Raw genomic sequence first — 15,851 nt, 5'->3', positions numbered from 1 at the left:
TTATACTGTGATGTCACAAAGTTAAAGCCTCTGCCATTTGTTCTGCAGCAATTCTGGGCCCAGGCAATTGCTTCAATAAACATTTTAGCACATCCTGAAGTCCAAGGAACAATGTTTCATCTGGCCCAGCACAAATGTCAACTGTAAATTGTACATCCGACAATGTATGGCCTTTCAAAAGTACAAAATCACATGACACGTCAAGGCACTACTATGTGTATTTATACCACCTACCCAGCGATTTGACCATGTACATATGGATATTGTAGGTCCACTGTCAAAATTCAAAGGCTGCAGTTACTACCTTATGATCGTGAGGAGATACTCAAGAAGCATTACCTATGGCTGACATCACTATGCAGACTGTGGCAAAAACGTTTTTCAGAGGCTGGATTGCGCATTTTGCCATACCACTGAGAATAATGACAGATCAAGGATGTCAACTTGAGGCACATCTCTTTAAGGCCCTTGCCACATTGTCAGGTGTCAAGCAAGTAAGGATCACCGGTTATCATCCCCCAGAGAACTGCGTGGCGAGATGTCTGCACCAACAATAGAAATCATGTCACCAACAATTGAAATCATGCCACACAACAGACAAAGACAGAAACTCTACCAATTGTTTTATTAGGGCTGCAAACAGCCTTCAAGCCTGATCTCGAAGCCACAGTGGCACATTTGGTGTACAGCCAATCATTACGTCTGCCCAGAGAATTCATCAATGATGAAACTGTCGCAGCATCAGACTTTGCCACCAAGCTACAATCCCACATTGTGTAGTGATTTCCACTATATACGTTCCATGGTACAGTGGTGCAGACTGTACAATAGTTCCATGGTTCTGTGCCACATTGTGTTTATTCTTTGTTTTTATTGTATAATTGTTCTTTATTTTGTCTCATTGAGATTGAATGTCAATGCAAATCACACACTTCTGTGTAATTAATTTATGTGTGGAAATAAATCTTTTCAAAAGTTAACCACAACAGTAAATAAATGTTGTAAAAATTATTTTTCTACTTGATTATGCATGGCCACAACAAGCTAACAATCAGCATCTGCACCTCAGTAAGCTGAACTACTACATGTTTTGTGATAAGTTTGTTATCACTTTTTAAATGAAAACACGTTTAAGATTTTTTGAGTTATTCCATGACCACAAGAACAATTTCACTTGGGATACGTGGAAGGTATATTAGCATATCAGTTTTTCTTTATGAATATGTATTGTGTGTTCTTGTTCTCTGACATGTTATACATCTTCACTATGGATCTTTTGGAGAAAAATAGCTTCAGGAAAGACTTCGTAACAATTAAACTTATATTACATTTCTCTTTTTCAAAAGACCTAACCAGTCTGAATTTTATATTACCTCTTCTTTGCCCATTGTCTGTTATTTTGCAGCCCAAATACCAAAATTAATCTGCTACTTTTAATACCTCATTTCCTAATCCAATTCTTTCAGGATTGCCTGACTTAATCAGACTACATTCCATCACCCCTTTTTTACTTTTGTTGATGTTTATCTTGTAACCTCCTTTCGAGATTCCATTCCATTCAATTGCTCTTCCAAGTCCTTTGCTGTCTGTCAGAATTATAATGACATGACTCCCTGGCCTTTAATTCTCTCTTGAAATTTTTCCCTGCTTTCTTTTACTGCTTGCTCACTGTACAAACTGAATAACATTAGGAATAGTCTACACCCTGTCTGACTTCCTTGTCAACCACTGCATCCCTTTCTTGTTCTTTGACTCTTAAAATTGCAGTATTCTTTGTGTACTAGTTATAAATAACCTTTGCTTGCTGTGGTTTATCCTGCCTCACTCAGAATTTCAAAGAGTGTTTAAAGTCAACACTTCCAAAAGCTTTTTCTACAGTTATACATCCTATAAATGTACATTTGCCTTTCCTTAACCTGTCTTCCAAGAGGAGTTGTACAGTCAGTACTGCTTAGTGCATTCCTAAATTTTATCTGGAACACAAAATGATCTTCCCCGCAGTTGGCTTCTGCCAGTTTTTCCATTGCTCTGTAACTAATTGATGTTAGTATTTTTCAACCATGACTTATTACACTGATGACTCGGGTAACACTCACACCAGTCACCATCTGCCTTCTTTGGAATATGAATTATTACATTGTACTTGAATTCTGGTGGTATTTTGCCTGCCTCATGTATCTTACGTACCAAGTGTAACAGTTTGTTGTGGCTGGATCTCCCAATGGCCTCAATAATTGTGAGGGAATGTTATTTAGCCCAGGGGCCTTGTTTCCACTTGGATCTTTCAGTGCTCTCTCAAATTCCTCTCGCAGTAACATTTCTTCCAACTCTCCTTCATCTACTTCCTCTTCTCTTGTTATAGTATTATGCTCCAGTTTGTTTCCCTTCTATAGGACTTCTAACATTAGTTCCACCTTGCAGCTTACCCTTCTTTGTTTAAAACTAGTTTGCCATCTCAGCTCTTCATATTCGTATTCCTTTCTCCAAAGGTTTCTTTAATTTTCCTGTATGCAGCATCTATCTTTTCCCTAGTTATGCATACTTCTGCATCCTTGCAGTTCTCATCTAACTATTCCTGCTTTGTTGTTTTGCACTCCCTGAAGATCTCATTTTTTAGATGTCAACACACTCTTTTCTGGTTTCATTTGGTAAATTATTTTATTTTATTTTTTTCATTAATTAGATTCAATATCTCATGCATTATCCAATGATTTCTACTAGGTCATGTCTTTCTGCCTATTAGATCTTCTGACACCATAACTATTTCATCTTTCAAAGCTACCCATTCATCTTACATTGTAGTTCTTTCCCTTGCTTCAGTCAGTGCCTAGCACACCTTCTGAAACTCTCGATTACCTCTCTTTCCATTTGTCTACGTCCCTCAATTACCTACCTTTTGCGATCTCTTCAGTTTTAATCTGTAGTTGATAACCAACAAATTATGGTCAGAGACTACACCTGCCCTTCCAAATGTTTTGCAGTTTAGAATCTGGTTTCAAAATCTTTGTCCCACCATTATGTAATCTATTTGAAATCTTCCTGTGTCTCCGGGTCTCTTTCACATATACTACCTTCTTGAATTATCTTTAAGCCAAATATTAGGAAGGATTAATTATGCTCTGGACAAAATTCTACCAGGCAGTTTCCTATGTCATTCCTCTCTCCTAGTCCCTACTCTTCTACTATTTTTCCTTCTCTTCCTTTTCCTCCTACTGAGTTACAGTTGCCCATCACAATCAAATTATTGTGACCCTTAATTATGTGAATAATTTAATTTAGCTCATCATACATTCTTTCATTTTGTTCATCATTTGTGGAGATAGTTAGCATATTAACTAGTACTATTGGTAGTGGGTTTTAGTTTTGGGTATATCTTGGCTACAATAATGCATTCATGATGCTGTTAACAGAAGCTTACCCACATTGATAGAAGCTTACCCACATTGATAGAAGCTTACCCTCATCATTATTACACTCACTCACTAGTAGAAGCCGACCTCGGGGAAGATCAGTTTGAATTCCGTAGAAATACTGGAACACGTGAGGCAATACTGACTTTACGACTTATCTTAGAAGAAAGATTAAGGAAAGGCAAACCTACGTTTCTAGCATTTGTAGATTTAGAGAAAGCGTTTGACAATGTTGACTGGAATACTCTCTTTCAAATTCTAAAGGTGGCAGGGGTAAAATACAGGGAGCAAAAGGCTATTTACAATTTGTACAGAAAGCAGATGGCAGTTATAAGAGTCGAGGGACATGAAAGGGAAGCAGTGGTTGGGAAGGGAGTAAGACAGGGTTGTAGCCTCTCCCCGATGTTATTCAATCTGTATATTGAGCAAGCAGTAAAGGAAACAAAAGAAAAATTCGGAATAGGTATTAAAATCCAGGGAGAAGAAATAAAAACTTTGAGGTTCGCCGATGACATTGTAATTCTGTCAGAGACAGCAAAGGACTTGGAAGAGCAGTTGAACGGAATGGATGATGTCTTGAAGGGAGGATATAAGATGAACATCAACAAAAGCAAAACGAGGATAATGGAATGTAGTCGAATTAAGTCGGGTAATGTTGAGGGTATTAGATTAGGAAATGAGACACTTAAAGTAGTAAAGGAGTTTTGCTATTTGGGGAGCAAAATAACTGATGATGGTAGAAGTAGAGAGGATATAAAATGTAGACTGGCAATGGCAAGGAAAGCGTTTCTGAAGAAGAGAAATTTGTTAACATCGAATATAGATTTAAGTGTCAGGAAGTCATTTCTGACAGTATTTGTATGGAGTGTAGCCATGTATGGAAGTGAAACATGGACGGTAAATAGTTTGGACAAGAAGAGAATAGAAGCTTTCGAAATGTGGTGCTACAGAAGAATGCTGAAGATTAGATGGGTAGATCACATAACTAATGAGGAGGTACTGAATAGGATTGGGGAGAAGAGGAGTTTGTGGCACAACTTGACCAGAAGAAGGGATCGGTTGGTAGGACATGTTCTGAGGCATCAAGGGATCACCAATTTAGTATTGGAGGGCAGCGTGGAGGGTAAAAATCGTATGGGGAGACCAAGAGTTGAATACACTAAGCAGATTCAGAAGGATGTAGGTTGCAGTAGGTACTGGGAGATGAAAAAGCTTGCACAGGATAGAGTAGCATGGAGAGCTGCATCAAACCAATCTCAGGACTGAAGACCACAACAACAACAACAACATGTGTTAACCCTTTTTGATTTTGTGTTTATAATCCAGTACTTCCTGACCAGAAGCTCTGTTCTTCTGCCATCACACTTCACTAATTTCTACTATATCTGACTTCCACCTGTCTATTTTCTACTTTAAATTCTCTAGCCTACCTTTATGATTGAAGGGTCTAACATTCTATATTCTGAGCCTAGAATACTAGTGCTGTTTTTCCTGATAATGATATCCTCCTCAGTAGTCTTCACCTGGAAATCCGAATGGGGGACTATTTCATCTGCAGAATATTTTATCCAAGAGGATGCCATCATTATTTAAGCAAGTAGTAGGGCTCCTTGGGAAATAAAAACTGCTGCAGTTTTCCTTTGCTTTCAGGCATTCACAGTAACAGTATATCAAGGCCTTATTGACTAATGTTTCAAGGCCAGTCATTCAGACTGCTGCCCTGGCAACTACTGAAAAGGCTGCTGCACATGTACATGATATACTGAAATTGTCCTTTTACAAAAATATTGTGAAAAAAGAGCTCAACATAATGTAGGAACTTGTCGTGGCACCTGAATTCAAAGGATAAAAAATTGAAAATATGGCTAACATACTATTGGAATATTAGGTCTTAGGTGTGAGATAATGTATGTAACAAGTTCAATAAATTTATAAGATTTATGTGACTACAGAACTGATTGTAACCATTGCAAAGGTAATTATATCACTTGGATGGACAGGCAATTTACAACTACCATATTTACCCAAATATAAGAGGACCCTGATTATAAGACTACTCCATTTTTTAATAGGCTTCTCGAGAAAAATTATTTTTACCTTCTGCTGACTAATCAAAATTACAAACTGTTTTACTTACATGAAGTATCTGCCAGAAATAAAATAAACAAAGAGAAATGGTTACATTCATTTGCAGACTGTTTTCTTTTCTACATTTTCTCCTTACTAACCTTTCCAAAGGTTTGCATACATTTGTAGACTATTTTCTTTTCTACACTGCCCCCTTACTAATCTTTCCATCTGTGGTATCACTATTTTTAATCTTTGTCATCCTCATAGTGCAGCTGTGAAATTTATATCTTAACTGTAACAAGAATTTGGCTGTTTCTTCAGAATATGCTGCAATTTCTGAGGTTACAGTGGGACCTGAGAACACAGCTGTTTTTATACGAATACATATCAGATTTCACTTCTATACTAACATGACAATGCTTCAATGTCTCTTGCCTTCCAACATATCGTCTGCTCATTGCTCTCTCATTGGCTGTGTAGAACCAGCAACTGACAGACCCCCTTTCATTCCCATCATACGTCACGGTTGGCATCAACAACATTAAAGCATGGAACATATAACTACACCACTGGCCCCGTCTCTTGCAGAAATGAATACTCTTGTTATGTATTTTTCCAATTTTAAAGTCAACTCAATTCTGACAAAAAATGGATTCATGCAAACTGCAATTTAAACATGGCAGTTGCCTCTAAAAAGCCAAAGTACGCAGTGCAGATTGCCACAGTTGGCAACATGACTTAATTTGCTGACCACTTGCTACTTCCATACAGACACTCATCTAGTTCCCAAACAAGTTAGTATAACAGCAACTAATACATAAATGAAAGCTCAAAACCATGATTCAATCCATTTCTCAAACTTTCACTTGTCACAACACCTACTAATGTCTGTTGGTACTGTCTTGCAGGAAAATACGGATTGAAATTGAAAACATTTGTTGAAAAGAAACTTGAAAAAGTATTATATCCGAAAAAACCTGATGCCACACAACAAGGTATGTAAATTTCTTTTTCTTATGTTTTTGTTTATAATTATTGTATAATAAAACGAATATAACATTAACGTTTCATGCCTTCAGAATTATGATTGGCCACCTTGGGAACGTCCAAATTGGAATCGAATGCATGAAGGCCAGAAACATTATGCATATGAACACTGGCTAATGTCTCATGTACGTCGTGGTTTGCCTATAGATTACGAGCGACCATCAACTTCTGGACGTACATCATTAGCATCAACTGGAGAAACTGCCCCACATCACAAACAAAACTTGTCTGAAGATGACTTACAGCATTCCGAAGTCGAATCAGAGGATCACAACGCAAGTGCACCATGGTTCCATATTCTGACACTGACACAAATATGAGTGCTATGGATGTAGATTCAGGAAAACATATAGCACAATCGCAAAAGGCAAACGACGCCAAGAAAAAAAAGAAATCATTACCAGGCACTGCAGCACCATCAAGTGGAATGGGTGATTCTGCAAATACACGTGATGTACCTTTGCCTCCAACATCCATTTTAGACACGGGAAACTTAACGCGATATAGGAAAGTACATAGATTTTTTACATATTGGTTAGCACACAAAGTAATAACTCATGAAAATGATGTTTTTATGATAACACCTTTAGCTGAAATTCCTGTCAATAGACCATTTTTGTACATGACACCATCTGAATTTGATTTACTTCCGGATGGTACTAGAATTGTTCATTGCTCTGAAAAAATAATTGCCCGTAACCCTAGGATTGCTTTTCCAACATGAAGACTGGGTCTTGCCACTGTAATTTATTCTCACGACATCAGTTAAGTCAGTTTAATATGATTTATTTCATTTGTTAGACATTTCATTCTCAATAAAATTTCCTTCTTGTATCATCTGAATGTCAGTATCATCTTCTAAAGTGGATTAACAGCTGGTACTGTTTTTACCCCATATTCTGTTATGTGAAAAGCCAGTGAATTTCTCTTTTGCAACCTAGTTGGTAAATCATTACAGTTTCTCATAATCAAATCAAATACTGATCTGGGTTCAGAATCAAGTAATGTTTTTGAAGGACAACATTTCCACTTCCTAATGTTACCTTTACTTAAAAAGCAGTATAATGTTTTAACACAGTTTCCATACATGTATGAGAACTTTTATTGCAAACCTGTTCAAATACAACAAGAGTTTGTAAGAAGATAGAATTTGGTGTTATTTCCTCCTGTGTTTCACAAAATTGGCAAATTTTAAGCAGAGCTATAGATTGCGGTAGTGGCTAGTTAATAGTTTCTCCCATATTTCTTGACCTAGCACAGGATCAGTCAAATGTCACATGACTGTTCAAGCAATGTTGATACTGTAATCAAGCATGTTGGTATATTGTGAAATCTTGAGCCTGTTAGAAGGCAGGTATCATTTGCCCAGCCCTGCCCTTCCAAATTCCTTGACATAAGTCTGCACATAACCTCAACAGCCAAAGTTTCATCTGTAAATGTAAGACGGCCCCTATATTCTCCATATGCTCTATTAAACAATGTAAAAATGTTGACCTAAGCAGCAAGGGTTTAATCTGTGAATATAAGATGACCTGGTATTTTTCAAATGACGAATTGGGAAAATAAATTTTGTATTATAATCGGGTAAATACAGTTAATTCAGGCAGCACAAGTCTGTGAGGAATAAGACTACTTAGGATTGCTATGTCAACAGACAGAGACATGCACTGTGGCTTATTCTGGATAACCTTCAATATTATCTAGAGTATCAAATGTGATGTACTGGAGGAATTAGAGATATTCTCAAACAGAATGAAAGGGTCATACTGTTTGCAAAATGAATAAAGCCATTCTTTTGTAACAGACATTTTGTAGTCTTTAATGATTTGTAGAGCATAAATTATCATGTACGTCTGATGGCTGCTGACCTGTTCCTGCAGTCCAGTGTGCCGTCCACTGTTCAACTGTTTATCTGACTGTGAGAGACATTGTTGATATTGCCCCAGGATCCAATGTTTACAATGGGTGAAAGATATGGAGTATGTGCTGACCGGGACACGAGTCAAACATCCTCCATACTGAGATAGGTCATAACAGCACAGGCAACATGCCGTTTTGAGTTGCCGTGTTGAAATATAATGTCATGGACACATCAAAGACAGAGCATGTCCACTAGCATTAACTTGTCACAAATGTCATGGATGCTGTCCAAACTACTGATGATTGTGTTGTGTGGTTGATGGCACCCCATACCATCGCGTAAGAGACTGGACTAAAACAACAATGAAGAATGCAACAGACAATGTTTGTTTTCTTCAGAACTTCCACAAAAATACATATCCATTGTGAAAGCTGTTTGTAAAAGCAGGACCCCACTGAAAGCACAATGTGGTGCCACTCTTGTGTCTAGTACTGTCACTGGGTGCACCACTGTTGGCACACTTCTCTCTGCTGCCACATCATGGGAAGACGCAATAATGGTAGCTGTGCTCACAGTCTTTAGTGCTCCAGACACCACAGAACTGTTCATGCAAATAAGCCTGTTTCCTGATTCAAGTTACCTATAAGAAGTTGGCTATAATTCTGCATGGTCAAGTGATCAATGTGTCTTAGTTGTGTGGGGCTGTTGGGATCCTGCATAGTGTTGAGTACGGCTCTCCTGGACCCACTAATTACATATACTGATCACCCAGAACATTATGACCACTGATCTACTATCGATACAGATCTGTCCAGATGATGGCAGTGTCACACGGAGAGGAATGACTGCTAGTCAGACACATGCACGGTACATGTTCTGTCAGCGAGTGTGCTGTCTGCGTGTAGAATGGGGAAAGTGCAAGATCTATCTGAGTCTCACCAATAGCTCGGCATGAGCATTTTGAAAACTGCATGACTTGCTGGGTGTTCAAGGAGTGGTGTGGTGAGTGTCTTCAACACACGGTGGAACCACGTCCAGATGTCGTGGGGTTGGGCTGTATACCGATGCCTCTTCTTTAGTCTTCTTCTTGTTTCTTGTTTATGCCACCTTCTTGAGATGTCTTGTGAAGAGATACAGTACAACACATTCAGTAGTGCCATGGGACAATCAATGAAGTTACACAACAGCTAGTACTTTAACTTTTGAAACCGCCTGTTTATTGGCATTTCTAGAAATAAAATCACTCTCATACTCTCATGCAGTCAGCAAATTTCGTGTAACAGTTTGTAAGTGTAATGGGACTTATTATGTCGCAAATGGTTCTAATGAATTAATTAATATGCATTACAGTGTTGCTTAGCAACGTGATCAACAAGGTGATACTTGTCTCAATTAAAACAGAGCCTCAATATTTTGAATAAACTTTCAGTTCATTTTTGTCAAAATCAGCACTTGTCTCAAAATTAATTTCCAACTTCGTGCATTAAGTCCAAGCACCTTTGCAACTATTCTATGTGACTCACTAGACAGCTTGATCAGGCCCTAGCATGTCACATATTTCAAACCGAGCACGTATGTTTCAGTTTTCCCTAATGGGCTAAATGACTCTTTTGATGTGTCTATCTCACGTAAAGTCTAAATGAAACTGGATTTGTCTGCATTCGGGTAAAAATTACAAAAATTAAAATTCACCGTGCAGGTCAGCGAACTGTACATGCACTCTTTTTGCACTCTAAAAACGAACTGTACATGCGCTCTTTTTGCACTCTAAGTGATAACTCGTCTCAGAGTAAAAGCCACACGTAAGTTCACACTTTTTCATGCACACAAAATTCAAAATACCTTCATATTAAACAGATAAATTATGGCCAGCAATTACTAATTAACATTTCCCATTCTGAATAAACTTCAAGAACTTGTATTTCATAATCAACAAAATTTTATCACCTGAAAGAAACTATTAATTTGCTAAAACGGATTCAGATTATAATCACCCCATGTCTAGACGATGACATCACGAATCGATAGTTGCTTGGAATGAACGAAATACCTGTACTGAAAAATACTGTATGTTGAGTAATTTACTGACTTTTATAACAAATTTGGTACCCCTTGCATCGCTAAAGCGGCCATCCCCCTTACAGATTTCAGATGTCATAGGCTGGGCAGACTGATAAAACAGGACAGGCTGCAAATTGTGGTTGAACTGATGTCAAACTTTAATGCTAGGCAGAGTACAAGTGTGTCTGAACACACAGTGCACAGAATACTCCTAACAATGGGCCTCTGCAGTCAGTGACCCATGCATATTCCAATGTTAACACCACGAAGTGGTAACTACGACTGAAATGGCCACGTGACAATCGGCCCTGGACATTGGCACAATGGCAGAGCACTGCATATCCTGATGAATTCTGATACCTTTTTCATCATGTTGACAGAAGGGTGCGAATCAGTCATCTTACAGGGGAATAGCTTCTTGACACCTGTACTCTGGGATGGAGACAAGCTGGTGAGGCTCCATAATGCTCTAGGGAATATTCATGTGGAGCTCACTGAAGGCACCATGACACCAAGGAGTATTGTACACTGGTTGCAGACCACATACACCCCTTCATGATGATAATGTTTTGGCCGGCCGATGTGTCCGAGTGGTTCTAGGTGCTTCAGTCCACAACCACGCAGCTGCTACGGTCGCAGTTTCAAATCCTGCCTCAGACATGGATGTGTGTGATGTCCTTAGGTTAGTTAGGTTTAAGTAGTTGCAAGTCTAGGGGACTGATGACCTCAGATGTTAAGTCCCATAGTGCTTAGAGAGCCATTTGATAATGTTTCCTAATGGCTGTGGCATTTTTTAATAAAACAATGTGCCATGTCATAAGGCCAGAAGTGTGATGGAGTGGTTCGAGGAACACAGTGGCAAGTTCCAATTGATGTGCTGGCCTCCCTACTTGCCAGATCTGAACCTGATTGAAAACACCTGGGATGTGATTGATTAAGGCATCAGAGATCATTGCCCCCCCCCCCTCCCAGAATTTACAATAATTAGCTGATTGTGTGTGGAGATGTGATGCCAACTCCCTCCAGTGACCTACCAAGACCTCATTGCTTCAATGCTACAATGTACTGCTGCTGTTATCTGCACCAAAGGTGGACATACCGGCTATTAGGTAGTTGGTCATAATGTTCTGGCATGACAGCTGTGAGATCCTGATCAAAGCAAGCTGCAGTACTGTGGAATAATAAACTGCAGACTCGATACGGCACAATCCTGCCACTTTCCAATTCTTACTGATGCTGGTAGACATTTCTTCATCTTACATGATGCAAAACACAATACTCTCACAAATAAACAACATTCAAATGTGATCTCTGAAAGAGAAACCTTCTGTGTATTGTTTTCTTATCTACAGAATCTAGATAGTACTACTCCTACCTACTTGCACTGAGGTTGCACTGAAACGTTAATCATTTACATATCAAAGCATTTAATACACTTCAAGTCAGTTTGAGAACTGTGCCATGTCACTAGCATGATGTTGCAATTTTAATGGCTTTTAAAGTATTAAGGAACCTTAGTTACAAGTCTGAACTCCTAGGACTTATTTAAAACCTGTTGGGAGCACCAGCAGAAACAATGTAAATTATCAACATGTTAGAGTGGAAACAGCAGGTACCATACATGTCACAGACCACAAAACAAACCTTCACTTGAAGATGGTTGACTGAATGACTGGTGTGCATTTTCTTTCTGTTCCCATTTGTTACAAGAAAATTACAAGAAAGACAATCATGCTGTTTAATGTCAGCTTAACAGCTGCATAACATTTGCTTTTTTTATTATTATTATTTTTCTCGTGGGCACAAAGTTATTTGGGGATGTCAAGATGAACAGGACATGCTGTGTAGCAACTAGTAGCTATGTTGTAATGGCAAGAAAATAATGGTACAACATACCTGAACTCCTTTGCAAGAGGTTCCAAAGATTTAAAAAAGGCCACACACTTTTCTTGCAACTTATTATTGGTAGCATTATTAGCCATGTATGACCAGTAATGTGCTTCATCGACTGGGCTCACTATCACTGAAAATATTACATTGATGTTTTGAGTGACGTATTTGCAGATAATACATGACATATATATGGTACATAAAGTAAAAATTAAATTGAGAGAAAGTATATTTCTATTCTAACTCAATCATAGTACACTTTATCAACACTATCACTTTGCAGGAAATAATTTTGTTAAAATATTTTGCTTTTCTCTTATCACTTCGTAACCACTATCAATACAAAATATTTTAAAATGCAAACTGCAAAAGAACTCCCTAGTTCACACATTTTAATTTCTGTAATGAAATAAATAAACCTCACACAATTAATGTACTTGACACCAATCAAAATGACCCCATCAACAAGTCATGAAATAAATAAGCTTCACACAATTAATGTACTTGACACCAATCAAAATGACCCCATCAATAAGTCAAGTTAAATTTGCTTTATTACGTGATAAGATAAATAAATATATGTGTCACTGCAATAGTGTGTTGAAAATACATGCAAGTGGAAATACAGAATTCTATATGTGCAAGTGGAAATACATAATTCCATCTGTCATGGGAATACAGGAGCCTAGCAAGCCAAAACAGGAATACAGAAACGATATCCAAACTACAAATTAACTAAGTAATAGAGACAAAAGACATTTACTTATCACTGGGTATGGAACAGTAGACTTGGCCACAAACAAAAGATGTCACCAATACCAAAAGTACAAGTTCCTTCAACCATAAAAAATACAGAAAAAAGAAAAAGCTTACAGAAACAAGACACATTTAGAGATCAATAGAAAGAACCAGCAAGGGAATAAAGGCAAGAAAAACACAGCTAAACAGGATCACAGGGAGTTTCAATGCAGAAGAAATAAAATATAAATCAGAAAAGGGAGGGAACAAATCTGTAAAGGAAAACTAAAAAGCCACGGATGAAGAAACTGGCACAAAACAACCCCGGAAATACGGAAAGGACCATACAAATTGGGGACCCAGTTTCCTGTCTCTGGAAATCAAAAGCAATGATACAAGGAATACGGATCTTAATCACACAATAACTGAAACAAACATCCAGGTCATTGCTGTTTTGTGTCTTAGTGAGTCCCGCAAAAACATATCAGGTATAGAGGATTTGGTAGTAGGCATTCATTCCAACTGACAATATGATAATGGGTATGTCAGTATGAAATACTAGACACAGCTAACAAGTCATATCACAAGTATAATTTCAAAGGTCATATGCAATCAGAATGCAGTAAATGAAGCTCCTAAATAAGTCTATTTGTACAGAGTTTATTTAAATATGTAGCAGCTTACAACTCAATGGTGGACAACAATACCACACCAAGAGGAAAAACAACAAAATAAAACACAGAAAAGAAAGAAAAAAAGAAAAAAATTGTGTTGCTGCTTCAAAACAATGTTAATATTGTATCACTAACACCCTCCCTCAAAGTTAATTAGCAGCTTTACAAAAAAATTACAAGATTTAGATAAGTTCTAGCAAAGCACTAAATTTTTCAAAATTTAATTTCATTGGTGGCTTTGTCAGAACATTATATTGTTGCTCATTTGTACCAATTTCCTTTAACAGAACTTTCTTAGCAGAAACTAACTACCTAGCAAATAAAATTTTTACATCTACATATGTAGGTATATGATAGAAATGTGGGTTCTTGCAAAGCCTTATCACTAACATTTTATATTCATAAAGTACAACAACTCTTTGACTGCCACAAAGACAAATTATTGAGCTAACAGCCTTTGTTAGTTGCCACACCTATGGCTATAAATTGTAATTCTATTGAATGACAGAGACACTGATTGTTGTTTCTTAGAAGCCCATAAAACACTGCAACCCAAAACTTGGAAATTATAACCACCTCTGGATTTTCTACCTACTCTTGTCACCTGCCTAATCAGAGTCAACACAACCAATTACAGTATCGGTACAACTTTTATCCCTAGCATATGACAGATTCAGTTTTAGGGTCCCATTAATATAATGCAACGTGTGTTTTAAACCATTCCATAAATTAAAGCTTGTGAATGATGGGTACCTGCTTGAACAGTTACTGCCAAAGAAATATCTGGTCTGGAACCTAGCATGGATTGCATCAATGAACCCATTAATTTTCTACATCTTTTCTCAGTCTCTTCATTTACAAAATTTTCTCTTTTTATTATGGTGTGATCAAAATTTTCCTCCATGGAAGATGAAACGGAATTACGTTGAAACACATCAAAAACTTTTAATACTTTTTCAAGACAGGTAGTTTGACAAATAGTAACAGTACCCTCCCTTAAATTTTGAACAATATTCATTTTCAAATAGTTCCTACTCAGATCTAAATCCATCATTTTAAAATTATCACTTAATAACAGCTTTAAACCACCAGTTCCACTCTAGGAAGTTGAAGCTATCAGCAGACCATCAATAACACAAGTAAGTATGTTTTATTACTATTTTCTTCCACAAACAATACTTTACCATCCCCCACCAATACCCTGCTCTCCCTCCCTCTCCCTGCCCTTATCCCCACCACCCAGACTGTTTCTCCCATCATGCACAGTTTCTCACAGTTGGCCTTGACAACCAAGGACAGTGGTCATACATATGTGAGTTGCACTTGCGCGCATGTGTGTGTGTGTGTGTGTGTGTGTGTGTGTGTGTGTGTGTGTTTTGTCAAATTCAGAAGAAAGCCTCCTGGCTGAAAACTTGTGTGTTTAGTAGTCTTTTTGTTGCGCCTGTCGGCAACTCAAGTCTCCGCTATCTGTTGAGTAGCAATCTATCCTTTCCATAATGTTCTTATTACTGTTTTTGTCTTTACATACACACAACACTCAAGACCACTCATACAAACCCTAAGCCAGTTATTACTGTGTGGAATTTAACATTCTAACTTTTGGGTGGGTCCTTTAAACCTTACAGAGCCTTTTTCAGTTTACAAACCTCACCATTAATTTCACTGAAATATCCAGTAGGTAATTTAACATAAACATCTCCAACTCGCTCTCCACAGAGAAAAGTGCTACAAACATAGATAAAAGCACTACAGACATCCAGTTGATAGATGGGGAAGTTATTCTCATTACAAAGAAAATGTCTCCCTGAAGTTGATTTTGCTAGTGGGTTGTATATTTCTGAATAAGTCACTCTTCATTGGAAACCTTTCACAACAATGCAAGCTTTATAAGAAACAACATTACCTCTCTCATCTATTTTTGACCTAAAAACCCACTTTGTTTCAATAACATGATAATCATATAGCTTACATAATAATCCCATTAATCCCTTCTTCCAGGGATTGTACCCCTCTTGCTACGGCATCTTTCTAGTTTTCAGCATCACTACAAGACACTGATTCAGTTAAGTGCTAAGTCATCATTATTCACTCACACCCAGC

The 15,851-nt window shown here is 37.7% G+C and overlaps 1 protein-coding gene across 1 annotated transcript in view; it reads right to left on the bottom strand.

Moving 5' to 3' along the window:
• Positions 1-15,851, bottom strand: part of LOC126236667 (cytoplasmic dynein 2 heavy chain 1) — an 873,274-nt gene that overhangs the window by 815,571 nt on the left and 41,852 nt on the right. The window contains exon 4 of the mRNA XM_049946146.1: positions 12,346-12,472. Within this exon, the coding sequence (XP_049802103.1) occupies positions 12,346-12,472 (127 nt within the window). The remainder of the gene's footprint in view (positions 1-12,345; positions 12,473-15,851) is intronic.

Source organism: Schistocerca nitens, chromosome 2 (genome assembly GCF_023898315.1).
Source record: "Schistocerca nitens isolate TAMUIC-IGC-003100 chromosome 2, iqSchNite1.1, whole genome shotgun sequence".
Lineage (NCBI taxonomy): Eukaryota > Metazoa > Arthropoda > Insecta > Orthoptera > Acrididae > Schistocerca > Schistocerca nitens.
The sequence above is the reverse complement of the archived record's forward strand: the minus strand, read 5'-3'. Positions and strand labels throughout refer to the sequence as shown.